Raw genomic sequence first — 27,834 nt, 5'->3', positions numbered from 1 at the left:
CTCTTCGTCAGACGGGTCTGGCGTGGAAGGACGAGTTGGGGCGGCCGGCGGAGTGGGTTGTCTACCCGTAATGGGGATAGAGCCGATAGTGGTGGAGGTGGTGGTGGTAGTTCGGCTCGTCGACATTTGGGTGGACTTGGAAGTTTTTTGGAAAGTTGGGTCCTTGTCGGCAAAACCTGGCCCTTCTTATAGGGCAAAACTGCGCACGGACCAGCGAAAATTTTTTCTTCAAATTGTACTTGGTCTACGGTGAACCGAAAATTTTCATTGATGACTAACGCCAATTCCCGGTACCAACGGCTTTTGGAAATTTTCCTGCTGACTGACGGGCCAAATTCCCGATGCTGACGGCCTTTAAAATTTTTCCTTGGTGACCAATCAACTCCCGGTATTAATGGCTTTCGAGGGCTCAAGCCTAAGAGGGGGATACTGTCAAGCCCATGCCTCGGGCCTCCATTCCGCCGCTCGGTATTCCGAAGATCCACCTTTATTGTAATCTTTTCCTTATTGTTCTTTCTCGCTACACATACCCTTTCATTCTAGTCCCTCCTTATTGTCTTTTTACTTTACCCTGCAGGACTACACGTATAACTCCTAGTAGCTAGTCTGGCGCTCCGCACCGTTGCACCGCTCTGTAGATATAAATACTGCTTGTACGCTACTGTAGTTCCTCAGTTTAATTATCAACTTAGATCTCCCTTCTCAACTTGACTCTTCTCTAAATCTTCAGGCTCAACGCCTTGAAGTACGTTCTCCTCGACCTTAGGACTTTAACGTCCTCTGGTCCGCTCCTCGTCATCGGCGATACCGCCGCTCCGACCTGGCTGCTACTTAGCTCCTCTCTCTCTACTCTCGCTCTCCGGGGACTAACGGCGTAACGGCGGTGTTGTTAATAACTTCACTACTGTCCCATTCGTCTTCCGCACTTAGACACCCTGTAGCCTTGGCACGGTTACGTGGTGTACATGATCTTAACAGTGCACTAATCACTGATGCGACCGCCAATGAACCTTTGCCTCGTAACGAGGCAAAGACATCTAGATCTTTAGAAGGGACCGAACGCATCATTGCGCTTCCTTCACGAAAACGTAGACAAAAGGGAATTGGAATGGCAGGGAAGCGTTCAAATTTGGGGACACCCTGGAAATTAAATTAATGAGAATAAAGAGAATTCAATAAATAAATAAATAAAATAAAAATAAAAAAATAAAAATAAAAATAAAAAACACTTACTTCAGCTGAGGAACGATGCTCAAGGGGAATGCCCCATTGCTGCGTCAAATTGTCGCGAAGAAAAGCGGGTAGCCCGAAAGAAAGCGATTCAGCCGACAATAAGACCTGTTCTGTAAATAAAGGGCAATTTGCACGGCCCACCCAAAAGTCATGAATATAAATCTAAGAGAAATAGTTAATACCCGCAATAAGAAGAAGGGTAGAGGTGGCTACATACCAAAAAGGGAGCAGCCTCCTCAAAAACATTGTAAATCTCCGACTCCGTTGAAGGAGATTCGTCTACTAAATCCTGTAGGGTTCGAACCGCCATTTGCGCCGAACAAAATAGATCCAATCCAGAAGCAACGGACAGCGAATGCAATGTGTCGGGAGGAAAACAGAAGGGGACGAGAGAGCGAGGATAAGAAAAGGCAGGGAATTCTCCAGAACCATTGTAATCCGGTGAATTTTGGGAATTCAAAACAGGAGGGACATAGTCTCCCTGTCGGAGACGTTGAAAAACTAGGCTTTCAAAGAATAATGGGAGCGTTGATTTTAAATTGAGATCGGACAAAAGAACCTGAGCCTCCAATAGGGAGGTTGGGAGAAGAGTGGCTGTGGCCGAAGATCGAGTTTGACTCGAGGTTGAAGCCATTTTGAATTGATAAGAAAGAGATGAAAGAAAGAAATGAAGGGAGAAAACGGACTTCAATAAAAATTTGTTGAACCCCGTGTCCCAAACCAAATAAATGTACACACTGATTCAGTGTGTACGTCAGAGCAGCTCTCCGTGAAATGGAAGCTCGTTCTGTGACTAGATGATAAAAAGATTGTGAATTAAAATCTCGAAATGTGATACGAATACCGAAAAAGTATCCAATTCAAATTGAGTGCTAAATTGTTACGATTCGTAGCAGGCGTGTGAATAAATTGATAACATGAGCGCTAGAAACCCATTTGAGGGCATCCAAATTGATTGGAGAGCACGGAGAAGTAGAGATCCAAACCCAGTGATTTAAATTAAAAGGAGATATAGTCTTGTCGAATCAATCTAATAACAGATTGGGTATCCTTTCCCTATACAAAACTACGAATGACCGAGGACGGTCAAATTTTTTAGTTTGGGGGGGATGACACGCCTAAATTTTGGCTAGACGTCTATGCTGTGAATTGTGACATTTTCACGTATAGATTTGTATCGAGAGGACTGTAATTGAGACCCAGATTGACAGTCAAAGTCAATACTGAATCAGTCTAATAAGTTGAAGGGACCATATACCCATACTACCACAAGTGGTTAGTTTACCCATCCCCGATACTACCTTCGGATAGCAGTCTACCTGTTGGTCAAGCAGGATTATACCAGACTCGGACTACATCCGAAGGATGACCATTCACGTATGACATACCAAGGGTATTCCTATTGGACCTTACACTGGCAGGAGTTTAGAAGAACTTACTCAAGTGACCATGAGCCGAGGATTGACTCAAAATGACTTTCTAGAACTCAGAAATTATCAAATACTCTTTCTAGAACGAGATCATGCATTAATCTAAAAAGACTGTGATTTAGTCTAATAGACCAATCAGGTTGCATGGTTGAGGAAAATGACTAGAAGAACGATCGAAGTACTGCGAGGCTCCGAAGACATATCAAATGAATGTCAAAGAGTCCTGACGTAGAAAATATCGAAGAATGCAATTAAATGAATACTATGCGTAACTCCCTTGATAGAGTATAGGCACATTGGGTGTCTGTTGAAAGAGAGAAGCAATTAGTTTAATCCAGATGAATCAGATTGATAGGATTAGAATCAAGGAGAGCTGATTTGCCTCCGGACAAGGTGACAAATGATCGAAGTAAGTGTTGAACAGCAATGACAGTTGAACACCATTCAAGTCATTCTCCAAAACAATTAAATTAAATGAATAACGAAGTACCTACCTATGTTTGGAGGTATACTTGAATCTTGGAACCATTATAGACCAAATAAGGACATGTAGATTCAAATTAAATGGTATCAGACCGAGTGTAGAAGTTTCCTTGCGGTTCCGAACATTTATTGTATTAAATTAATTGTACTGTGCGACTCTATATTCTGTATGTATAAATAGCGATCCAATGTATCTGGAATACAAGTGATTTTGGGACGACGTTGCAGTGCTAATCCGTAAAAAGGAAAGACACACTCCCGCCCGACTGAAACCTCTTCGCTAGCAGCCATTCGGGCCCGGCACTTGTGAGTATAGGAACGTCGTGTTCTGCTCCTTGTGACTGCGAGAAGTATATCCAGTTGTTGGGTATTCTTCGAACTTAGGATCAGTCGTTGGTCTTAAGGGCAAATCACGCTGTGTAGTTGTGCCAGCACATAGTTCTAGCCCTCCGTAGGGGCCTGTGTGTTTCGGTTTTAATTTACTTTGATTCAAACCCCCAATTCTTGATATACCCAAATCAATACAAACCAAAGCACAAATCGTGCTGAATCTACCTTGATCAAAGGAATATATCGAATCCTTAGAACGATTCAAATTGATTGATTAAAGCTTCTTATTTAACTCTCAAAGCTTTGCGGAACCTTTGCCAACGCTACCCCTTGCTATTAAATAAATTTGATAGCAGTGAACTCGCATATTGTGTATTAGATTGGTTGGTTGGAGTGCCCATTAGATTCCTTCCTTTCTCTTTCACACAAAAACGAGGCAAGCTCGTTACCGGTAGTCTTGTACAAAACGGAGTTTCCCATCCTTCTTCTTTATGAAGAAGACCGGTGATGAGATTGGTGATTTTGAGGGGACGATATAGCCTTTCCATAGGTTTTCTTCTAGGAAATGATCCAACTCCTCCTGCTCATTTAGGGACATGGGGTAAATCTTGGTACGCATGGTTGCCGGTGCTCCAGGTATGAGATCAATTGCATGGTCCCAAGGTTGGTGGGCAGGTAATTGTTCGGAGGCGGATTCTGAGAAAACCTTCTTGAAATCACGATACTGCTCAGGGACCATTTCTTCGAAGGTTTTAACGGGTTTGTCTTGGTTGGCTTCCTCTGCTAGCTGCTGGGAGTAAGTGAATCCTGCGGCGCACCAGACTTCCTCCATCTGTTCCTCTAGAATTCCTGCTTTTATCCATGCCCGGCGAGTTTTATGATTGGCTCGAATTTGGTGTATTGGTGATATCCTTGAACTTCTGAGTGAATTCTGCAACTGTCTGTCCTTTACTTTGCCTGAGATTCTTGATCTCGCTATGGGCTTCCATACCTGGGTCCATTGGTTCAAACCGCTGGCTAAATTCCTTCAAGAACGTATCCCAATTTCCGCCGAAAGGGGGATTTTCTGCACTGAAATGTAGCAGATGGGGAGTGGCCCAATCTCCGGCACTTTCTGTGAAGAAGCCCAAGGCGGACTTGATAAGTTTCACTTGGCTTTTGGCGAGATCAGGTTGTTCTGACGCCCAATTTTGGAACTGAGCCATGAAGCGACGAGCTTCAGCACCATCTTTACCCTTGAAAACCTCGGGTTTGTTCATGCTTGACTTGGAGGATGAGTGTTCCTCCATAGCTGTAGCAAGGTTAGCTACTTGTCTGATGAGCTGAGCCATGAGATCCTCAGCAGAGGTATTTGGGGCAGGCGGGACAGGAGTCGACATGATGGGAGTAGGCAATCGGGGTTGGGGAATTGGCAGGAAGGTTATATTGCTCACAATGAGTGGCTCTCGGATTGAGTTGGGAAGGGCGTTGGGGCAAGGTTGAGACTGGCAATCGCACCAAGTATCGTCGTTGTTATGGGCGTGAGCTTGGTCTCTGGGGTCAAGTGCGTGCGGGAGTGCGGAGCAGTCTATACTGGCAGCAGGTGTTTCAGAGTCGGGCGGGACTGGGGAAGACGTGGTGTCTATAGATCCTGCAAGGACAACCTTATCGGTAGGCTGTCAGTGCAGTAATGGATCTTGACCTAATGTCACGAAGCGGCAGAGGCGGAGTGACTATCGGAGCAGGAAGCGGGGTGACTAAGCTAGGCAGTGAGGCGGAGCGACTAAGCAGGTCAGTGAGGCGGAGTGACTAAGCGGAGCGGAGGCGAACTGGTCCCAGATAATGACAGAGAGGTCAAGATTAGGGACCAGGCTGTGGAGGGTTGGCTATATATACATAATCCGGTCTGCGAGAAACAACGATGTAATACTGTACAGTTTAGGAACAAGGAAGGTGGCGGAAGCCAGTAGAAGGAGAAGATGGGTCAGGTGGATCAGTAATCGATGGGGGTTTGACAGTGATGGGATGATGTATCATACAAGTAAAGGCATCGAGACGGTGAGAAAAGGAAAATGATAGGGGCTGCATACTTTATGACACCCACCAAAAGGGAACCGGATGGCGATATTCGCCATATTGGTAACGGGTTTAGAAGATAATGAACCATCAAAAAGATGAAGATTAACAGGAGAGATCTTGGTAGTTGGAATAGAATTTTGTGAAATGTAACGAGTATCAATAAAAGAGTCAGTAGAACCAGAATCAACAAGAGTAGGAAATTTGAGGAGAGCAGAGATAGGTTCGGCCAGCGCGGCCAAATTGGATAATGGAAATTCAGTAGTTAAAAATATTACAAGAGATTGTTCAATAGAAAAAAGAGCAGATGCATTGAGATATAACTCCCCAGGTGAGGTACGAACCTGATCAATGCAGCTCCCGTTTCGTACCAGGGAACAAGAGCTGCGGATTAGTTTTCCAATTCCTCTTCCACAACAATTGGCATTGTGTCGGGGGTTTCTTCAACTTCAGCAGCACAGCCCTTCGACTCTTGGGCCTTTTGCTTATTGCAGTCAGCAATCTGATGCTTACCACCGCAGAAGAGACAAAGATTGTTCTTCATCCTTCTTTCCCTCTCAGAGGGAAGGACTTTCCCATCTGCACTGAGATGATTGAACGCGGGGCATTGACCACCGGTTTGGCCAGAATTTGAAGAGTTCTGAGGTTTACCAGAATTGTTTGGTTTACCTCCGTTGAAAGGTTTAGGCTTCAGCATGAATGGTGCTGAAGAGCCTGATGGCTGAGAGTTGTTCTGCTGGTTAGTAGAACCAGCTTTGAAGTCCAAGGAACCCTTCTTCGGGTTCCGAGCAATAAAAGGCTTACCAGCCTCACGCTTCTTAGTTTCTTCGCGCTTCCAATAACAGTTGTCAATGCGAAGAACTTCTTGACAATAGTCGGCAAGCGTTGCTGGCTCAGGCAAAAGCGCCATTTCATCCTTGATGCATTCTGCCAAACCTTGTCCATAAACCCATTTCAGGGCAGCAGAATCCCAGTTGGTACTAGCAGCCAGGGTGTTGAACCAGATGTTTTTGGTTTTCTTCATCTTCAGGTTACCGAGAGAATCTTCAGCCTCACCTTGTGCGTCGTAAATGCTGAAATTGTCCTGAAGCTCTTTTACAAGGGCTTTGAATGAAGAGGTCCAGATGGGCAGAGAGTCAAGATCTGGATCCAGGATATTGGGGACAAACCATTCTTTGGCTGAGCCACTGAGGTAGGATAGGGTATAGTTCACCTTCCGCTGGTCGGTGAAATACTTTGGACGGTCATTGAAGACCAGGGCGAGATCTTCTTGCTCCTGCACTGTTCACAGGGAGCACGCTGATCTTCCCCGTCATTGTCGTCATCATCATCGCCGTCATCTGGGTCCCCGCCGACTGGCTAAAGAATTTTTGCAAGTCAGTAATAGTGGGGTATTCAGCCTGTGCGTTCCCTTTCCCTTTGTTCTTCGTCGCCCTCTGAATCTCCACAACAGGCCTCCTTGGAGAAGCAGACATCTTGCTGGGAGAAGTCCCCCTCTGACTTCTGGCAGTCGCTGCATTGGCCAACAGCCTCCTCCTCTTGTTGTCGAGCCTGGATGGTCCACTCCCATGCCTCTCGCGCCGCCTTCTGTCAAGTCCATGCCTCGGGCCTCCATTCTGCTGCTTGGTACTCCAAAGATCCACTCCTTATTGTAATCTCTTCTTATTGTTCTTTCTCGCTACACATACCCTTTCGTTCTAGTCTCTCCTTATTGTCTTTTACTCTACCCTGCAGGTACTACTTGTATAGCTCCTAGTAGTTAGTCTGGCGCTCTGCACCGCTGCGCCGTTCCGTAGATATAAATACTGCCTGTACGCTACTGTAGTTCCTCAGTTTAATTATCAACTTGGATCTCCCTTCTCAACTTGGCTCTTCTCTAAGTCTTCAGGCTCAACGCCTTGAAGTACGTTCTACTCGACCTTAGGACTTGAACGTCCTCTGGTCCGCTCCTCGTCATTGGCGATACCGCCGCTCCGACTTGGCTGCTACTTAGCTCCTTTCTCTATACTCTCGATCTCCGGGGACTAACGGCGTAACGGCGGTGTTGTTAATAACTTCACTACTGTCCCACTCGTCTTCCGCACTTAGACACCTTGGGGCCCTGGCACGGTTTCACGGTGTACATAATCTTAACACCTTCTCCCTAGCCTCTGCCGCCTTCCTCTCTCTCACCTTCTTAACTTGTTCCTGCGCCCTCCTGATGATGTCGTCTTCATCCTTGTCCTCCAGACCTTCCTCCTCCTCGTGGACGGCGGGATCAGTGGATCGCAGTGGTGTGGGACGCGACCTCGAAGGGCTGGTGGTGGTGGTATGACTACCTGACATTTTTGGACTTTGAAGATTTTGGAAAAGTTAGGCCCATAGCAGCAAAACTCTGGCCCTTTTATAGGGGAAAACAGTGCATGGACCAGCTAAAATTTTCCTTTGAATTGTGTTTGGTTTACAGTGACAGAAAATTTTTCCTTGACTTATAATTATTCATGGGATCAATTTCGGTCTTTTCTGTCTTACAGTCTTATCAGCTTTCGAGGGCTCAAGCCTAAGAGGGGGATACTGTCAAGTCCATGCCTCGGTGCCCCATTCCGCTGCTCGGTATTCCGAGATCTACTGTTTATTGTAATCTCATTCCTATTGTTCTTTCTCGCTACACATACCCTTTCATTCTAGTCTCTCCTTATTGTCTTTTTCTCTACCCTGCAGGTACTACACATATAGCTCCTAGTAGTTAGTCTGGCGCTCCACACCAATGCGCCAATCTGTAGATATAAATACTGCCTGTACAATACTGTAGTTCCTCAGTTTAATTATCAACTTAGATTATCCTCTTAACCTCCTTGACTTGAGACTCCCTCTGTGCTCTCATCACTCTCTAGTCTTCAGGCTCGTTGCCTTGAAGTACTTCTTCCTCTGACCTTAGGACTTATAAGTTCTTTGGTTTGCTCCTCGTCGTCGGCGATACCGCTGCCCCAACTTGGCTGCTTCTGGCTCTCTTCTTCTTTGCTCTTGAACTCCAGGGACTAGCGGCGTAACGGCGGTGTTGTTCATAACTTCACCACTGTCCCATTCAACCCTCTGCCCTTAGACACCTTGTGGCCTCTGGCACAGTTACATGGTGTACATGATCTTAACAGGGAGAGTGTAAAGAAGCACAATGTTGAGGTTGTTTTCCAGTATGACAGGCTATAGCTTGGAGGATTGGAGGTTCAATTTGAGTAATGGAGCAGCCCTGAGTTGGGGCAACCACAGGGGGTTATCCACGACGAGGGGTCAGAACTTGAACAGGTTGTCCATCACCTGTGTCAAGAGTACTGTACTCAAATTGTTGATCTTGTTCCATAGCTTAAGGAAGAGTCAACATAGTAGAAACTGTAGCCGGACTGAAACTGCAATTACAGCAACATGGTTGACCAATAGCAGAAATAGATTCGGAGAAAGGGGCAAATGATTGGGCTGTAGTGAAGAAGGTGTTTTCTTCAGAGTTAGCTCTAGATTGAGCTCGAGTTCTCGGAGGCATAAAAAATAATATGTCAGTACAATGTTAACAGATTGAGTTTAATTATACTGTTAAGATCATGTACACCGGAAAGCTGTGCCAAGGGCTGTTCAGTGTCTAAGGGTGGAAGGTTGAATGGGACAGTGGTGAAGTTATTAACAACACCGCCATTATGCTGCTAGTCCCTGGAGATTGAGAGTAGAAGAGAGGTAGGACAGTGTGATTCTGATAAAGTTAAAGCAAGGGGGGGTGTGTTGTGGCATATTTGCAATATGGAACCAAACCTGCATCAATTAAGGTGACCCAGCACTACTCACAGTACCCTACAACTTACTAGTGGAAAAACTTAGTTCAGAATCTAAACAGATATGTACTATGTATACAAATTATAATGGGGACTTATGTTGCATGATCCCTTAGCTCAGCGGTAGAGCGTGAGATTCCAGTCCTCAAGGTCGTCCGTTCAATCCGGGCAGGGATCAAAAGGATCCCTTATCTCATTTTTGATACTGAGTACATACTGTATAGTAAGGCAAATAAACCAGTGACACGAAAACACTCTCAGTTATACCGCCTTGTTACGGTCGAGGGTAAACTGGAAACCCTCTATCTATGAGGGACGAAACCGTCGGGCAGGCAAAGAGCGCTCAACGGTCACTTTTGGTGAGCCGTTCACCCCAGGTTTATCCAGGTTCAGCCGTTGGTGTAGATTAGACAATTCCGCGTTCTTCTCTGAGAGGTTTTTTTGTGCTTCCCCCTTGGCTTTTCGCTCTTCGAGTAGGTTTTTTTCTACAACAGCTAAACGAGATTGCAGGTAAGGAAGCCCCAAGTGTCGGACGCGACAATCTTCCAATTCACGTTCCAGATTAGCCTTCTCGGAGCTGAGGGTATTAACCTTCACATCACTTGCTTCTGCCCGTCTACTCAGCTCGTTACGCTCAGTCTGAATGGTGTCAATCCTTGCCTGCATCACCCTCTTCCACGTTTCAACTTCCCGGTTCTTGGATTTGAGAAGGTCATCCTTCTCTGATCGCAGAATTTCAATTTTTTCCTCTGCTTCTCTTGTGTTATGGAGAGTCTCTGTCTGGGCTTTCTCTAATTGTTGCTTTGATAACGCGACATTGAGTTTCAGAGTATCTCGTTCCTTCTGTAGGATGCTAATTTCCTCCGCGAATGATTTACGAGAGGTTTCTAGACTTCGTTGCACGACAATGTACTGTTTTTCGTTGTCGTGCACAGTGGCCTCAAGAATAGAAATCGTTCCTTTCAGCTTTTGGCATTCAGCTTGAGTCGAGTCCTTGGCATGCTCAAAAACACGAAATTCCTCAAGGGCACGAGCTGCTACGGAAATGGCTTGATCATGCTCGGCCTGCCGTTCACGAGCTTCAGCCTGAAGTTTGATACGAAGAGCACTGATAGTACGCTCGGAATCATTCGAGAGTGCTTCCCGCTCGTGGCGAATTCGTTCAACGTCACCTCTGAGACTATCCCTGCATTCCGTTAAAGCATGGATCTCATCCGCAAATCGTATACGCTCTGTGTCCAGCTCATGAAGGGTGTTATCCAAGTTGATTTGAAGAGCGTTATGGGTACTGAGAAAATCAGCGTGCTTCACTGCTGTAGTGGCTGTGAGTCCCTCTAGCTCGTGTCGAAGACGAGTAGCTTCGGTGATTGCGATGTCACGAGCAGTTTTAAGAGATTGTACCACCTGAGCAAATTCGTCCTTGACTTTCTCCAATTCACGATCTCGGTCCACAAGTTTAGCAGCAAATGATTCTCGTGATGCCAAAATTTCAGCATAATCACGCTCGGCATCGGCGATCCTTTTTTGTGCATCCAGCATCTGAAGAGAAAGATGTTCGAATTCCTTCTCTTTGGAAATAGCGGCATTGTTATTTGACTTCAGTCGCGCCTGCAGCTCCTCATTTTCCTGCAGTAGGACAATTTCTCGAGCGGATTGAACACGATTTTCTTCTTGCATCGCAGCCTGCAGGTTCCGCAGCTCCTGCACTTCAAGTGCATGCTCAATCATGTCTTTCGCGTGTCTGTCCTCGAGTTCAGTGATAGCAGCGCAGTGTCGTTGACGCTCTGCATCTAGCACATGAACACTTGTCTCCAATTCGGTCGGTTCTTCATCCAGTTCATCATGACCAGAATCGTAAACCTCGCTGTAAGAACCTTCTGCTGGTGATGATAAAGGTAATGGAAGAGAGACGCTCTGGGGAGAGAGGGAAAGATGCGAAGACTGAGATATAGTTTCCGCGACGATTTGATCTTCGTCACTCTCTGAGTCTGTCAAATCTGAAGGACGCCAGGAATGAGATACAGCTTCTACGACTTGTGGTTCTTCACTCCCTGTTTCTTCGAGATCTGAAAACTCTAACGATGATTTAACTCCACTGCTTGTGGAAACAGCGTCCGAAAAATCGACTGAGCCCTCAAGAAGGTGAACACAAATTAGATACTTGAAGATAGATAAACCAAAGTCAGACATACTTCTCGAGTCGCGTTCGTCATATCAAGCAGCTCGATTTCGACGTCCTGGACGTCAGCAAAATCTTCAGCGGTAGCAATGTTCGAATGAAAAGTTGGTGAATGAGCCATTCTACAGGTCTGAGTATACTGAGCTTAGCTGCAGCGGTGAAAGACAGTAAATGAGATGTTGGTCGCAAGGAAACAAAGAACGACCACATGTAACGCATGCACTTGCCTCATTAAATCCTTGATCACGCTTAGATCAATCACTTGCTCATTAGGGAGCCAGGCTATTGCGCAACGATTCTGTAAATGCTCTAAAATACAGCTTGTCATCATTAACGTGAATGCAGAAGAGAGCAGAATGGAAGATATGATAACGGAGAAAGGAAGAAAGATATAGGACAATGTGAACAGTGAGAAATCGTACATACGTACATACTACCTACTTCAGCAACACACTAGCTTTGTCCGACCGTATCACGTCGTTTCATGCCTTTTCAACGGCTGAGGCCTCCCAGTGACCCTTCTCCCCCTCGCAATTCGCTCCGCCAACCTCTCCACGATCGGACTATCGTCTTCATCTTCTTCCAACGTCTTCTTGATCAACATCTCCATATTCAGGCCTTCACCCATACTACCCGCCCTTCTACTAGGGAGCCTCATACTAGGTGGAGGGAACATCGTCGTCGGGCTTGCGCTAGGTGAAGAGTCGGGCTCGAATACGGGTAAGCGCTCGTTCATGAGATCAGACCGACGACTATTGATAGGATAGGTTGGCATATACATAGCATGAAAGGAAGGAGAAAAACGCACGCGTCGTCAAAGCTACGGATGTTCCTTCCAATCTGGGTTCCTTGTACGTTCAATGCGTCAGGTCCTACACGCAGACCTGCAGTCGCTTGACTAGAAATATCCTCCGTAGCCACAAGTTCTGATGCTGCTTCTGATTCCTCTCTGTAAGTGAAGATGGCATGAGATGATGTCGTTAGACGCCAGAAGCAATATACATACCGAAGCAACTGAAATACTCTTTGCATCCGGCCGACAGCCATGATCTTGTTCTTGATGTTTTGCCGCCGTTGTTGATAGTCTGCCGGTGTCATATCGGCTAATGCTTGAGACTCTGCTTCCTCTTCTTCGCTGGAGCCGTCTTCCGTGAGCTCTTCTTCACTACAGATACTCAAGATGGCGAGAAGCATCTCCGTAACTGGATCAGATTGAGGTCAGACAAAGACGTCTATTAACAGAGCCGGACGATGTACGTACTCTTGGCGCCAACAAATGGCAAACTCCAGGTGAACGCATCCATAAAGTTCGGTAGCCAATATGGATGTGGACTGGCATTATACTGCCTGATGGTAATGTTCTTGTTGGCGTACTTAATCACCGCGCCTCGATTGTGATACACATCTAGATAGTTTGGGGCGGAGAATATCGTGATGACCGAAGGGAACTTCCTGGTCGGCGTTTTTCGAAACATTGTGTAACCATTGTCCTGTGCTTCGTGTCCACGAATGATCCCTAAGAGATGCGTCCTGTCGAGGAACTGGCAGGCAGCGGCATACGTGTAGAAGTAGGAACATCCACGAGTTGCATTGTGAAGGAACGTGGTGCCTTTAGGAACAAGACTGTTGGGTTTATCTTCTTCGCCGAACCCTGATACTGGATCAGCCCATAGGAGATCACAAAGCAGTCCATGAGATCCAGGCTCTCTGAAACGATCCATCTTGGAGGAGGTTAGAAAAGGTCAGATTTCTCGTTATAGAGGCGTACAGTAGCAATATCATTGAGTGTATTGAGCTCCGGCGATATTCCACCATGCACGCAAAAGAATTTACGATCTACCAGGGCTGCGACTGGCAGAGCGCAAAATGATTCGATGCACGCCTCGTATACTTGTTCAGAGTATTTGTGAAGGCCTGGAATAACAATGAGTACTAGGACGCAGACGATTCAGAAGGATAAACGCCTGACATTCGCGTTTGAACGTGAAATATTCAGTTAAATGGCGACATTCGTGATTTCCGCGAAGTAGTACAAATTTGGTTGGATAAGTTAGCTTGAGGGCATACAGATACAACAGACACTGAAACAGGAAGTAAGCAACGACATTTCTTCACTTGATATTGGGCGCACTTCGATCCCGAAACAGCCTCTGTCGACATAATCTCCCAAAAATAGATAACAATTGTCGTTTAGTGAGCCTCCGACTTCGAAAAGCTTCATTAAATCATACTTTGGGGTAATGAGTAGGCAGACGATTAACTGATCGATGAAACGCGTACATATTGTCCGTGGATATCACCGCATACTAGGAATATAATGAGTGACTTGTAAGTATTGGAAGAGTAGATGGCACGTACTTGTTACAGGGCTCTTTACATCCACCAAATTTGCCTCCTGCTTCAGCATCTCCGTTGTTTCTTGTAAAATGAACAGTGCGTGTTCTTCCTCCAGTCTTCCCTCCTTGAAAAAATGATCTTTGAGCATGGCATGATTTGGCCTGAGCTTGCCAGCAGAGTCGGAAATGTAGAATTCCGCATCAGTAGGCTTATGCGTTGCCGGTTCATCAACCTGAAGAAGCAAGCTATCGGCTTAAAATTATGGAGGTAGAACTCTGAACTAACATTTAGGACATATCTGTCCAGAACTACAGGCTCAGGAAAAGATCCCGGTACGTTATTGTCTTCTAGGTTTTGAGTAGGTTGGGCATCCATGCGAAGACAATACAATGGTTACCAATTGTGAAAGCGCCCAACAGAACTTCAACTTCCAATCTATTTGCTAGTGTTTATGGAACTCTTCGACGGCTGTGAAAGAACGATGTGGATTTGGGACTCGAAGTTGTATAATATTCAGATATTCTCGTGGCGGTTCACATTCAAGAGAGGAAACAAGCTGTATTTCTGATAAGTCGGCGAAATTCTGAACGATTGTTCTTAAGGCAGTGCGGAACAGCTGTATTCTCCCCTTTCCTTATCCTTTCCATTGAGATCTCCGAACAGAAAAGGTATCGACACGACTGATTTCAAAAACTTCATGTATAAGCGAGCTTCCCCTTTTCACTATAGTTGTGCAAGCTCGAGAGTTTGTTTCCTGGTTACACTTGAAACAAGTTTGTATATCAGAACTGCCGACGCAGTAAAAAAATGAGCATACTTTCTTGGTAATCTGCTGCCAACAGTCTTTAATCGTACAAGATTGTCAGAGTAATCGATATGAGATGGTGAAAAAAAGTCACCGACAATTCTAGCACGATCTCTGGTGGCAGACGCTCCATGAATTCATTCACTGGGATCTCTTCCTTGGGCCCTACATTGGAATAATATGCTTTGAATGACATATATTCAATCATCTTCTGCACAATTATCCCTCTAGGCAAGATTTAGTCATGTCCTAAGCCAGGATAAAAGGAAGATGGAAAGATAGTAACCGTTCTTGGGATCTATAGGTCCTCGTTCCTGCCTCGGCAAACCCCCCTACAAACGAAAAATATGTTGGAGATTTTCTGGAGAGTGATATGAAGGGCTGGGACTTTCCCGTTTCATCCAACGAATTTTTTATAGTCCCACTCATATTTGCTACCTTCCTCTTCAACAGGAAAGTATATCCATCGTTACTAACGATACGAACCCAGTCTTCGGGATCTCCTTCAACAGCATCGTCCCTTTAAAATATCATTTCAGTCAAGATATGTGGAACAGACGACAGTGATGTGGCGTGCATTGGGTGATCCTCGTTCATCGCTGTAACAGTAGTGGCAAGTGAATATAATATCTTCCCCTTGAGCATCCAAATTTGGATTTGCAACGTGGAAAACATGACACTGCGCCAGGGGCTTCGAATCCCGGCTGGGAAACTGTCTGAGAAACTCTATGGGAATTATTTCCTTTCTCGGTATAATTTCTGCCTGTGAAAGGTTTTGAATTCCGAACCAGAAAAATAATGGAAAACATTTCCTTTCTCAGAGATTTTCCTAGCTAAGATATATAGTCAAATTAAATCGCTTTTATGGCTTGGAAAAGAAATATTTCCCCTTTATAATCCTAAGGGGTAAAAGAAATGGGACTGTTTTCCTTTATCAGACCTTTTCCCCTCGGATAAATAATTCCTTTCCGGGCTGGGAAAGAAATCAGAATTTATATACTTTTCCTTTTGGGATTTATTCACTTTCCCAGCAAAGAAACAAATTGGGCGAAAGGCGGGAGAAGTCTACCCGACGCATAGCCGATGAACATCCACCGAGGGAAAGCTCAGAGGGCAATGACGACTTTAGGGCAATGGTTGGGACACCTTCATCCCGCAGTTTTGAGCATCAGGTAGAGATCGACTTCGAAATTGTGCATGCAAATCAAGCAAGACTGTCCCTTATTCATTATTCCAAAGGATGGAAGGAGTATACCCAACGGTTATAATTAGGTTGCGGAGGCAGGAGTGAAACAGATGGGCGCCTTTCGGGCGCCATTCGGGCGCCAATAATACACTCATTCGGTTTCTTTGTTACACTCATGCAACAGGACTGTCGATGCCATGAATCCTTCCAGGAAACGGCGCAGTACAAGCGATATGAGTATCGACACGTCGCAGAAAAGCTTCACTGTACGTATTCGTCTTCTTTTCCTTCATTTTGCAAAGCTAACTGTGGTCCATAGTCCGATGTATCCATGCAAGGATCAAGTTCAACAATCGCTGGTGGCTCATTGATGCAGATTGAAGTGCGTATCTTTTTTGTCTGATCAAGGTTCTTTGATCTGAATACGACTATCAGGAAACGCCGGCGAACACTGTATGTCCTTTTCGACTCCGTGCAAATAACAAACTAAGACGAGTTTTGTAGGCCAGGTTTGTTCCAACTGGTCGGAAGATACGCATCGTCCCTACCCTCGATATGCACCCTCATGATAGGGAAAGGATGCATGCTCTGGAAGGATTGCTTGCAGCCAAGACTGTTGAGGTGGACACCCTGACTGTGGAAGTCAAGTCGCGGGGTACTATCATTACCGCTCACGAAAAAGAGATTGTGCAGCTGCGAGAGGATTCCAGGGACCGTCAGCAAGAAATCGAGGACGTTCAGGAACGGCTCAAAATGGAAAATAAAGGTGCCTGGGCAAAGGTGGATGAACTACATACAGCACATAAGAAGGTTTGGATTCTCGATTTTAGTGTTGCCCAATCCTGCTTACATCGGGCTATAGCTTTTGCAAAAGAATGTAGTATTGATAGGCGAGGTTTTTGACCTGAAGAGTACACTCAAAGATTTACAAGACCGTTTTTCTGCACAAGAGGACGAGTTGAAGGAAATACGAAACTTGTCCAAGGTATAGTTTATCAACTTTTCATGTTCACAACTCACAAGTGCTCCAAATCTTTGACAGAACAATGGAATCGATAGTCTGGAGGTAAGCTTGAGTTTTCTACCGATTGTTGCGTTAACCTAACATGTTTTGTATAGCTCGAATGTCATAATTTGAAAGCGCAGATGTCGTCGTTAGCCCAAATCAATGCAGAGCTTTCCTCTGCAAAATTAGAATTGCAGGTAAGCACTTCAAATTACTGCGTTATATGTAGCTGTAATTTCTCTAGAAATCGAATGATAAACTCGGCGCTTTGACTGAGAAGTTACGGGACGATGACGCTTCCCGGAAGGTGATTGTATTGTCTCGTGAGGTACCTGTTGAACTCATATGTCATTAAGGCCTCGTTGGCTCTCAGTTCTGCAAAATGCATAGAATTGCAAGAATTGGTTGACGCTTTGCAGGTACATAGACCTCTCATTATGCAATACTATCTAACAAGTTCAAACAAATTCTCCCACAGAACGAAAAGCAGTCCCTTCAAAACTCCTTAGCATCAACAGATGTAAGTTCACCATATCCTGTATGATGACCGGTCTTATTCTCACTTTCGTTCGCGGTGAAATTGGGCTCTCGAATCAGCAGAAAACAAATTTGGAAGAAAAACTATCGGAGGCGTTTCAGAACATCACCCGGTTAACCGAGAAGAACGACGAACTGAGCCTTGAGGTTTCCGTCACACATTCGAAACTTGATGAAACTGAGGAAGATTGTCAGCAGCTGTCTAATGATTTCAATTTACTAAAGGAGGACCACGAAGCTCTTGAAGTAAGTCATGATATGTCAATGGTGACTTACTCACAGCTATTTCTATCATAGAAACTCAAGGAGTCCGAGCTCCAAATTGAGCGCAACAAGATTCGAAAAATGTTCGACAGCATCACTCACCTTGAGAATGAAAACGCCATGCAGGCGAAGAAGATACAAACCCTCGAAGGCCGACAGGTTACCATGGAGTCCGAGCTTGAAATCGGGTGCAACAAAGTTCAAGAAATGCTTGAAAGCATTGCTTGCCTCGAGAATGAAAAGACCACGCAGGCACAGAAAATACAAACCCTCGAAACCCGTCAGGTAACCCTGGTCTCATGGTGTCCATTTTGTAGACTGACTGATGTTTCCAGCAAACGGAGAGAGAGGCTTTTCGGGTTGATCACAATGCCACAGATCTCAAACTACAGGAAGCAAACGCACGTAATACAGAACTCCTGCAGAAAAATCAAGAACTCTCAACTGAGAGAGAGAGACTGATACAGTCAGTTGACGACGCTGCAGCAGCCTACCGAAGGATTCAGGACGCGGAGGCGGCGCTTGTCAGACAATTGGCGGATGCGTCGGCGAAGTCAGATCGGAGGATTCGAGAGCTCACAGAAGAGAAAGAAGGACTTGCAAACAATGCAGCATCTGCCAGTCGAAGGTACAAGCAAGAATCGGCAGACGCGGCGGCATTAGCCAATCAGAAAATTCTGGAGCTAGTGGGCGAGAAGGAAACGATGGAAAACGACGCGGTGTCAAATAGTCAGAAGATCCAAGAACTTACTGATGAGAAGTGCGCGCTAGTCAGACGACTGGCGGACGCGGCAGCCGCTACCGATCTCAAATACCAGCAGCTCAATGATGAGAAGAACAGCATGATGGAGAACATGGGGTCTGCCAATCGAAGGATTCAAGAACTCCTCGATCAGAAGAAAACTCTGGTTCAAGAATCTGTGGATGCGGCCAGCGCAGTCAGCGCAGCCAGTTTGACAATCCGGAAGCTCACTGATGAGAAGGCGAAATTAATCCAGGACACAGCATTGGCCAATCATAAAATCCAAGTGCTTACAGATGAGAAGGGGACACTAGCTCAACGCGTGGAGGCTGCTGCGACGACAGCCGGACAGAGAATCCAGACACTCGTCAATGAGAAGGCAAAACTAGTAGCCGATTTAGCCTCAGCCGGTCAAGGACTGCAGGATGAAAAGCGAAAGTTGTCGTTGGCAGAAGCTGCAGCAGTCCAGAAGAATCAAGGATATGTTGACGAGAAAGCAGACTTGCTCCAACAACTGGAGCAACAGAATGTTGAACTTAATAGGCTCAAGGTCATTGCATTGCTGTCATCGCTATCCTTTTATTGTTGACCAGATTAATCCAGGAGCTCGAAACACGTAATGAAGATGATTGGATTGCGAGGGTCAGTGATGAGTTCTTACAAAACTACGTGGCTGATCTCGTATGCTCTCAGGCCCGTTTTGATTTATTATCTGGCCACTTGCAAAGGGTGAAGCAAGAATTATCTGCAAAGAAGAATGAAGTAAAGGCAGAACAGCAGCGGCGTCATGCTGTAGAAGCAGAGTCTCAAGATTTTCGTCATCAAATTTCCCTGGATGCGCAGCGTTATGAAAACCTCAAAAAGGATAAATCTCAGTTGGAGGCTCTCGTCAACGAGCTTAAGGTGTTTGCTAATTTTTTTTTAATGTGGCGTGTCGTTGAACGGTTAATAGGAAAAATGTGACCAGGTGAATTCGACATCAAATGTCACATTATCCGAGGAGATTTCAGTCTTACAACAAGATTATCTGGCAAAAAGCCTTGAGGTTCATAGGCTCCAACGAGAACTTCAGGTGAGTTATTCCAACTGTCGCATTTTCCTAAACCCAAAACAATGATCTCTGTAGGCTCTGACAGGGAATAATCAACCAGTAGCCTCTTCTTCACGACCAACTCCTTACTCGTCTACGCAGCCAACTTCCACTACTTTATCTAGCCCGACTCCTCCCGCTAGCATTCCAACCCCACGTTCAACACCGATCCGCAGACTAACCCCTGCGTTGCCAATGAATGGAGACCTCTTACATGACATCCGAGCAACTGGAGGGCTAGGGAGAACGTTAGCTAATGCTCCAGTACAGGCTGAGCTGGACCGTATTTTGAAGAACACTCCTCGATGGATATTACCTGTACGGGTGAGCCGCAATGTGGTGGTTTGCCTACTTATCGATACTGAGGTGTTCTCGATACTTTGTTTCAGCGCTCCAAGGATAATACCCCCATAATCAGCAGACCTGAAACACATATCAGGTCTTTGCGTAGCGCAAAAGGGTCCCGTTATCTTAAATCGGTGAGTTCATGATTGCCAGGGCTGTTGTTGATGTGTCTGACTGACCGAACTTCCCAGAAAATTAATGACAGGTCTTCCCACTTCCTCGCCGATGAAGAAGATGAAGACAGCGACGACGAGCGAGAAGCAGAGGAACGCTCGGGACCATCATCAGTAAGTGGAGTTGTATTCAGACGTCATTCCTTTGCCATACTTCTATAGGTCCGACCCGATGTCTCAAAACAGCCTGACTCAGGTAAAGGAAGGCAAACAACAACGTCCTCCTCTGCTCCCTCAGGAAGCAGAAACACCCAAGCCCAACACCAGGACAACAACGGAGACAACGACGGCAGAGATCACAACGGCGGCGAAGATACGTCAAGACGGCCTGACAAAGGCAAAGGAAAGCAAACAACATCCTCCTCTGCTTCCTCAGTACCTTCGGGAAGCGGAAACAGAAACATCGAAACCTGGCAGCAACAAGATGGAGATGACGGAGATGACGGAGACGATGGCGACAACGATGAATTTGCAAGACGGCCTTTGGATAAAGAAGACGCACCAGAGACGGACGAGTCCAGGGTGCCGTTAATGTGGGCAAGGAAAGGTTATGAGGAGTTCGACCCTCGTAAAGTCAAGCTGCATGCCAATGTAAGAATCGCGCCCCCAAAAACATGCTACTGAACTAACCCAGTGGTTAGGCACTCGCCCGAGATATATTGCGTGAAGCTTTCAATGTCCGGCAGATCTATGCCATATTTGCGCGGGATGGTGTGAGTGTAGAAAGGACAGAACTCTACATCAAGGATCCTATCAAGTATGCGCCCAAGCTTCGCAATACTCGTATTGATAAATGCGCGGCAAACACTAAAGCAATGAAAAAGCTTCCTTGGAATCGGGGACTGGTTCATAAGTTCGCAGCCAAAGCAGAGGAGATTGTTGCAAACTGTAAAGACGGCCGATTTGGGACAGAAGCCATCGATTGGGTTTCCCTATTTTCTGACCGACTTTATGATGTTTTCAAGCAAGTTGTCAAAGCACGACGTCAGCCCAATGAAACTCATGAAGCTCGTGTGTTGCGTCTTGTTCTGGCTGACACTGAGCGCAAATCACGAAATGCAAAAGTTAGCCTTCGCCATGCAGTTCGTACCTCATTCTTTTCTCCATTTTCTGTTCAATCGCTGATGTTTACCTGTGCTAGAAACATCTATCTAGGAGTAATGTCTCAGCACAGATGATCAGAATATGCCGAAGCCGCCATGACGAGGCCGGTGTTGCATTCTGGTCTCATACTCTCGATGTTACCGACATACTCCAGGACGCAGGTCAATCTGACGAGGAAGATGCAACTGTTGATGTGGAAATCGAGGGAGTCATGATGAAACAGGACGTCAAGATGGTTTCCAGACTCTACTGGAGAAAGCCTGACATCGAAGCGCTATATATTATAGCGGACAAGGCTCCCGGAGTAGAAGCTGGGATCTTCCACCGAGCAGGTGCTCCTCGTATTCCAAGAATTCGGACTGACAAAGTCAGCCATAGGGAACCGCCTCGTGGCCTCCCCAGATGTTTCTTTCGCGAAGAATATTTGTCTGCTCTAATGCCGTATGAACTGGAAGAGCTCGAGCTTGTCGATTACAACATCGACATGTATGATTTCCAGAATTACAACCCGAATGCGGAGAATGACGATTTGCAGGATATGGACACAACTTGAATACTTGCATCCCCAACAGATCTTAGGTACGAGTCGTGGAAAGTGTGTATGCGTGAATCTTGTGTGCAGTGTATATTAATAGAAGTATTCTTGTACTGAAATATGAATATATGACGTTTGACAGCCAAAGTGTTCGTTCTGGAGTGAGCGAAGTCGGACACTGGTCGGACACTGGTCCAATCGGGTTGCTCCGGGGTATCGGTGTCTACAGCTGGCCTTACATAATGTTTGACCTTCTGTACCCTCTACTCGTTCTTCTCTGCGTCAGGGTTCAGCACTCAGGCGTTTTGGTCTCTTTGCGCAAGCATTTACCCAGGCCGATTCAGCTCCTGTCACCCTTCGCACATGAGAAGTCATCACCAACCGTCTCCTCGCCAGACATCAATTCGTCCTCGATGTCTTACATCCATCCCGACCAACTGTTTCCAAGGAAGAGCTTTCTGAAAAGCTTGCTGCCATTTGCTTTAATCTACGATGACGAGGACAGTCAGAAAAAGTTTGAGCCGAAATAACGTCTAGTTCGAGTGCGTGTATTTTCCCTTGTAGCTTCAAGGACTTGATAGGCTGATGAACGTTTACAGTCAGGACTCGCGACCAAGGTTGACGATTTCTCGTAAGCTACGGAAGGAGCGTAAGAACCGGGCAAAGAAGGTATATACTATACTCTATTCAGCTCTGAGGCTTATATTCCTGCGTACTGACAATCTAACCATCAGTTCCGTGGTACACAAAAGATCAAGGGCTCCGAACCCGCCAAGAAGGGCAAGTAAATCATTCGCCGATGAAATCGTTCAATCGCGAACCATCTCCATATGCTTTGTCGTATCATTACAACCTCATGACTTCATGCGATATGCGCTCTTGACAGTCGAAATAACTGTTCGAACCCCAATGGTAGTCTTTCTCCAATTCATTACGGAGGCCAAAACACCGAAGATGCAGTCCGGTATGCCGATTGCCAGATTACTGGTGAATAATGATGACTCCTGCAGAAAATACTTCATTGATGAAACCTTCGAACGGGTTAACGGTCAGTTAGATGTTGATACAGGTTCTGTCTCGATACTCCTTTCCACTCACCCGCTAATTTCCAAGATAGTTCCCGTCCATCCCTATGATTTTTGCCTCGTCATCTTAACGGTTCATATACCTGCATCCTCGACTGTCCCTTTCTCATCTGTACTTCGCGCTACTACCTCCTATTTCTCTTATTTGCTGACTGGTTTGCCCAGGTCAGAACAATATGCAAGTATGCCAATGTTCCTCTGATCAATGGGGCGAAACAAAGTGCACAACAAAATGAAGCCATTCCAATCAGAGAGGTTTGTCATAGAATACAAGAGTGCGATCGTAAAGTACACAGAGATGTACAAAATAATTACTGTAAATGTAAGATTAATGGGACAAATTGTCCAATGAACACGAAGATAGAACATGTACATGGGTAGACATGAGTATCGACTTCGACTAATTAATGACTGAGAAGGCAGTCGACTGCAACCAAAAGTTACGAAGATAGAAGCTGTACACGGATGTCGACTAATCAAAAAAAATGGCTGAAGGGAATTGATTGCGAGTTCTAGGGTCAAGAATTTGTGAAAACCTGTGATTACATTAAGTCAGTCAAAAATCGTTCGCATCACCGAAATGACATACCTCCTGATCGCTTTATCCGCTGCTCTATCCTCCAATCCACTACGCAAATTCCTGATCGACACCCTCTTACCACAAGCCACCAAAAGAACGTCCCCATCGACAAGACCTCCTCCCAAATTTTGGACAGATAGGTTCGGTGGAAGCAGCTTGTGCCGTTTGAAGAACACCAAAAACTTGAATGATTTTCCACCATAGCGGATGCTCAACACGACGTCGTGGATGTATGGTTGGAGTCTGGGGTTGGAAAGGAGATCCCCAGCGAAGACAAAGCGGTCCCTCGTCGGTTGTCGAGAGTTCTCTCGGAAGTGAGCTGTGACAACTTTTGGAGATGCGCCGTGGGCATGATACATTCGCGCACGAATGCCTTTCACAGTCGTCTATGCTTGATATGATAAGTCATCGTTCGCTACCAATTAAAGACAACTTACATGTTTATCAGAAATGCAAGTCGCAACATGATGCATACCCATTTTTTTCGAAGGAATAATGCTGGAGGTTGGGTCTGGGGAAGAGAATACTGGAGTCGAGTTCTGCAGACTCGAGGTTCTAGGACATGGCTGTTTTAAAGGATCTCCGCCTTTGTCCTTTTTCATATTTCATTTCGACTACAACCAACCTTTGTCCTGGATGGCTGGGGCATGCATGCCCGGCTGTCATCCGACTATCTATCCTTTCATGTCGCTTCTTGCTATGTCTAAAGGAAAAGCCCTCAGTAAGTCCTTTATTCCGCGATGGCTCTTAGATAATTCCAAATCCACATATACTCACAATCAATTACTAGAAAATATGACGTCGTACAGCTATCGCAAGCCTTTGTACCTTTGTTGCCTATAATGGCTCGTACCGACTACAGGCGACCTTTGTATCGTACGGCTGGGCACATCCGGCCTTCATTCTTCCTTGCTTCCATCCACTCTCGCCATCCAAGTACTCTCGCCATGTCTAAACGAAGAGCCTCTAGTACACCTTTCTCTTCCCCTTCGAGCAGCAATGAGCGCCGCCTGGTGAGTCACCCTTGATTAATCTTGAATTTGTATTCATGACCGTTCATTAGAAAGTTCGATTGGTTGCCCAACCGTCGCGAGAGGCTAGAGAACTTGACTCACTGCTGCTCTTGAAGGACCGCGCTTTGGAGGACATGAACGACGAATTGGACGAATTGATGGTGAGTAGCCCTGTCCGATGAATAGCATTCATGTATTGATGTCACGCAGAATTGTGATTCAGAACGAGTTAAATTCTTGGAAGAGGAACGAAAGCAGGTGTTTCAGGAGAAAACCGTTGCCGAAATCAAAGCAGAAAGATTGCAGCGCCGCGTCGTCGAATTGGAGACTGAGCTGTACAACCTCAAGTTACGCAATGCTCAAGTCGTCAGCATTGAATGTCCAACTGAACCCTCCGATGAAAACCACGAAGCAAAACCGGTGGTTGCTAGCGTCAAATGTCCCACTGTGCCCGATGAAAGTCACGAAGTGAAACAGGTTTGCACTCCTCATTCTTGTGCTTCCAGTCATTCCAACTATCTATGCTTGTAGTCCATCAGCACGGTTGACGACGTGCTCAACAATCATCCTGCAGGAGACGCTGCACCATCTAAAACCCCCTTTAACCACGAAACGTCAGATAACAATAGCTCAAGTATCGAGGTTTGAGGCATCCATCAGTTCCTATTTCGTCAAGGTTGATATTCTCTGTAGCTCCCGGTCTACCCTGAAGATGCTTTGACTTCAGATAACGCACGAAGATGGTTTCCCTCTGCATTTGAATACCTCAATCAGGATATCAGTAAAGAATATGTCGACCTCCTTCGAATCTGGGTAGAATTCGAACGTGCTAGAGACTGGACATCCTCAAATAGGAGTTTGGACCGCCGTGACAGGCCCAAGGTGCTCAGCAAATGGATCACAAATTGCAGATACGAACGAAGCGGCAATGAACCAGACTTGACCAAGAAGGACGACCTCGTTCAGTTTTCTAAAAGCTTCACTCGCTGGTGGGATAACCTTCGGCGCCCTCACTCTAGTGCTGAGATTGCAGCTCGTGACACTCAGAAGGGTTGGCAATCTCTTGACAGGAGTGGAAAGAATGGTTGGCTCAGTGTGCTTGCATGCCTCAAATGGTGGGGAATGGCGTTAACGGAGAAGGATAAGTTGGGTCCTTTGGGTGACGAGTGGCGCAATATAATCAAGGATGCCTTGCTGGTGTTGAGCGAACTTACGAAGGACTGCTAGACTCTGGAGCCTTTCACTATAATTATGCCGTGTAACTATCTAACTATCCATGGATAATTTTTCATGCCATGTCATTGTCCAAGACCAGATATATAATGTGAAAAGCACGTCCGTCGTGATTATTCAGACCGCATATTGTATTTATACAATGCTATCGGTGGCTCATTATCAGGTAGTCATCGTCGATAAATAGATATTTACACTAATTCCTTCTTCGAATCTACCTGGACTCTTACTCGAACGGTCTATCACATCATAGAAAAACAAGAGTGAACATATTTGGTGTAAAGTGGCAAAGAAATTACAAGAAAGTACATGTAAATCAAGAGATAGACATTTCATGAGTGAAAAGAACGCAAAAACAATAGGGATCAAGATCAGTGTAAAGCAGCTAAATGAACACAGAAAGGTAGTAAATCGAGAGAAAGGAATTTCACGAGGGGTAAATGAAAGCAATATCTACTTGAGTCTGTTTAACCGTATATACATGTGTCTAAACATCGTCATCAATGGATATGGGAAAAGGGGCAGGTACAGTTACGGAGGGTAAGATAGGGTAAATTCCTGTACGGCGAGGGAATGGAAGAGACAAAGGGCCCGACCGGAACGCGCGCGGCCAATTCAGAGGCTGACGAGTAGGAGCATTGAGGCCTTTCGACTCCAGCATATCGTCGACGCTTTGTTGAGACGAGTAGTTTGGGATAGGAGTGAAACTGCCCTGAATTGTACGACAACTGGGACAAGCAAAATTGTACCGAGCTCTGAGATATAGGTCGGACAATTTGTGCAGGCAGTCCCTGCAGAAAGTATGGCCACAAGAAAGACTAGACGATGACGAAGCTTGAAGTAAGTATGCTGGATGCAAATGAAATGTGGAATACACACATGAACGGTTCGAGCATCACTTCCATGCAAGTTGGGCATTCATTCCGCTTCTCTGCGGTGTCTTCAAAGGCTTTGATGCGGGTCATCGCGTTCTAACTGGAGTCAATATTGCAGATCACATGCACCGGAAGGATAGCGTACCTCAAGGGCATTGTCAAGATGGACGTGAGCTGGGACTTCGTCTTTCACTTGCACTTGAGCATCCTGCAACTCTGACGAGACGGGTAATTTCTAAATCACCAAAGTATAATGAGTATCCTGAGCGGTCAGTGAAGCGTGGATTGTATTACGTACCATCGAGAGCAAGACCGGCTCTTCGTCACTATCAGAGTCTAGATGCAAGAACTCAACCTGCAAAGCACAAGAGAGGAACTTGTCACAACAAGATTAGACGGCAGTAGAAGAAATCGAACCTCTTGTGTGCTTGTATCTGAAATGCCTAACGGAAGGCTGCTTGGGTTATATTCCTGCGAAGGTGTAGCTGGAAGGAGGATCGGCTCTACATAATCTAGTGCCATATCGCGAAAATCAAGGCGCAAAGGGGTAGAAGAAGAAGTGGCATCTTGAAAGCCCGACGAATTGGAAGGCGTATCAGGAATGAGCATTGGTCGTTCGTATTCCGGTGCCATGCTGCGGAAGCTAAGGCGTGAAGATGCGGAGGAAGATGAGGCTGGGGGTCTGCGACGCGAAGGGGTGCTCGGAGTTGGAGCACTACGACGAGACAAGGGTGTGGTGGGTTGGGAACGAGTCTTGTATTTCCTCCCGTAAGTCCGGCTTGGAGGAGGAGGAGAACGACGGCCAAACACTTGAGTCGTCAAGGAGTGGTCAGGGGTCGACGATCGGGACCTCATGGCAACTGCTGGAGTGTTCGTACGCATTCTAGATTTCGAAGTAAATCAGTTAATCTACGAAAAGAAACAAACAGGCACGAACCTGACAAAACTGAGGAGAAATATTACGTCGTAAAGCTTCTGCTTGGATGAAAAATCGAGGAGGAAAAGTCGGTCGAATAACTTGAGTTCAGGAAGGAATTCGAGGTTGAATGTTTTGAGATGCGACTTGAGTGACGCTTCATATAGCTGCCCATCGTGCCGTATCAAAAGAACTGGAGTACAAAGGGCGCTCTTTACCGATTCTGTTTTGGAAAGGAGGTGCCGGTGAAATGCAACGCCTCAGCCCGTTAATTTCCGGCCATTTGCATTGTCATACATACTAATCATTGCTTTATGCAAATTCATTTGCTTCGTTATCCCTTTATTCCGTTCCAACAATCTCGCAATCTTAAGACTAAAAAAGGATCATACCCAGGTAGCTACGCAGTTTCAATGGATGTCGCGCTTATGAACAAAGCCATGTTTGTTTCTGTGAATCGGTGAGCTCTGTAAAATCCCTTTCAGTTGTACTTCAACCTCT

The 27,834-nt window shown here is 45.8% G+C and overlaps 7 protein-coding genes and 1 non-coding gene across 8 annotated transcripts; 3 read left to right on the top strand and 5 right to left on the bottom strand.

Annotated features, from left to right (window-relative positions):
• Positions 1-9,434: 9,434 nt before the first annotated feature.
• On the top strand, positions 9,435-9,506 carry C8R40DRAFT_t206. Its single transcript has one exon. It is a non-coding gene; the product is annotated as a tRNA-Trp (tRNA).
• A 128-nt stretch (positions 9,507-9,634) lies between these two features.
• Positions 9,635-11,628, bottom strand: C8R40DRAFT_1174685 (uncharacterized protein; the record flags this gene model as incomplete). Its single annotated transcript, XM_046232213.1, has 2 exons — positions 9,635-11,461; positions 11,521-11,628. The coding sequence occupies 2 exons, from the start codon at positions 11,626-11,628 to the stop codon at positions 9,635-9,637; spliced, it is 1,935 nt and encodes a 644-aa protein (XP_046082368.1).
• A 351-nt stretch (positions 11,629-11,979) lies between these two features.
• Positions 11,980-14,219, bottom strand: C8R40DRAFT_1174684 (Metallo-dependent phosphatase-like protein; the record flags this gene model as incomplete). Its single annotated transcript, XM_046232212.1, has 10 exons — positions 11,980-12,259; positions 12,316-12,456; positions 12,514-12,709; positions 12,769-13,228; positions 13,276-13,421; positions 13,477-13,588; positions 13,639-13,737; positions 13,788-13,813; positions 13,866-14,076; positions 14,130-14,219. 10 exons carry the CDS (start codon positions 14,217-14,219, stop codon positions 11,980-11,982), a joined length of 1,761 nt encoding a protein of 586 aa, XP_046082367.1.
• Positions 14,220-14,689: 470 nt separating this feature from the next.
• Positions 14,690-15,162, bottom strand: C8R40DRAFT_1054991 (uncharacterized protein; the record flags this gene model as incomplete). The annotated part of the gene is made up of 2 exons (XM_046224968.1): positions 14,690-14,876; positions 14,978-15,162. Coding segments are annotated over 2 exons (372 nt in total), but the record flags the coding sequence as incomplete, so codon positions are not given.
• Positions 15,163-20,690: 5,528 nt separating this feature from the next.
• On the top strand, positions 20,691-21,170 carry C8R40DRAFT_1055040 (uncharacterized protein; the record flags this gene model as incomplete). Its single annotated transcript, XM_046224973.1, has 1 exon — positions 20,691-21,170. A coding segment is annotated over one exon (480 nt), but the record flags the coding sequence as incomplete, so codon positions are not given.
• A 2,098-nt stretch (positions 21,171-23,268) lies between these two features.
• Positions 23,269-23,667, bottom strand: C8R40DRAFT_1055036 (uncharacterized protein; the record flags this gene model as incomplete). The annotated part of the gene is made up of 1 exon (XM_046224971.1): positions 23,269-23,667. A coding segment is annotated over one exon (399 nt), but the record flags the coding sequence as incomplete, so codon positions are not given.
• Positions 23,668-24,138: 471 nt separating this feature from the next.
• Positions 24,139-25,536, top strand: C8R40DRAFT_1174681 (uncharacterized protein; the record flags this gene model as incomplete). Its single annotated transcript, XM_046232211.1, has 5 exons — positions 24,139-24,309; positions 24,360-24,470; positions 24,520-24,786; positions 24,841-24,951; positions 25,003-25,536. 5 exons carry the CDS (start codon positions 24,139-24,141, stop codon positions 25,534-25,536), a joined length of 1,194 nt encoding a protein of 397 aa, XP_046082363.1.
• A 493-nt stretch (positions 25,537-26,029) lies between these two features.
• C8R40DRAFT_1072576 (uncharacterized protein) lies at positions 26,030-27,775 on the bottom strand (the record flags this gene model as incomplete). The annotated part of the gene is made up of 8 exons (XM_046226478.1): positions 26,030-26,333; positions 26,422-26,513; positions 26,563-26,652; positions 26,716-26,772; positions 26,835-27,300; positions 27,355-27,556; positions 27,635-27,708; positions 27,738-27,775. The coding sequence occupies 8 exons, from the start codon at positions 27,773-27,775 to the stop codon at positions 26,030-26,032; spliced, it is 1,323 nt and encodes a 440-aa protein (XP_046082362.1).
• Positions 27,776-27,834: the final 59 nt, after the last annotated feature.

The sequence above is a fragment of the Lentinula edodes genome (assembly GCF_021015755.1).
Source record: "Lentinula edodes strain Le(Bin) 0899 ss11 chromosome Unknown C8R40scaffold_38, whole genome shotgun sequence".
Taxonomy (NCBI): domain Eukaryota; kingdom Fungi; phylum Basidiomycota; class Agaricomycetes; order Agaricales; family Omphalotaceae; genus Lentinula; species Lentinula edodes.
This window is presented reverse-complemented; position numbering and strand designations above follow the sequence as displayed.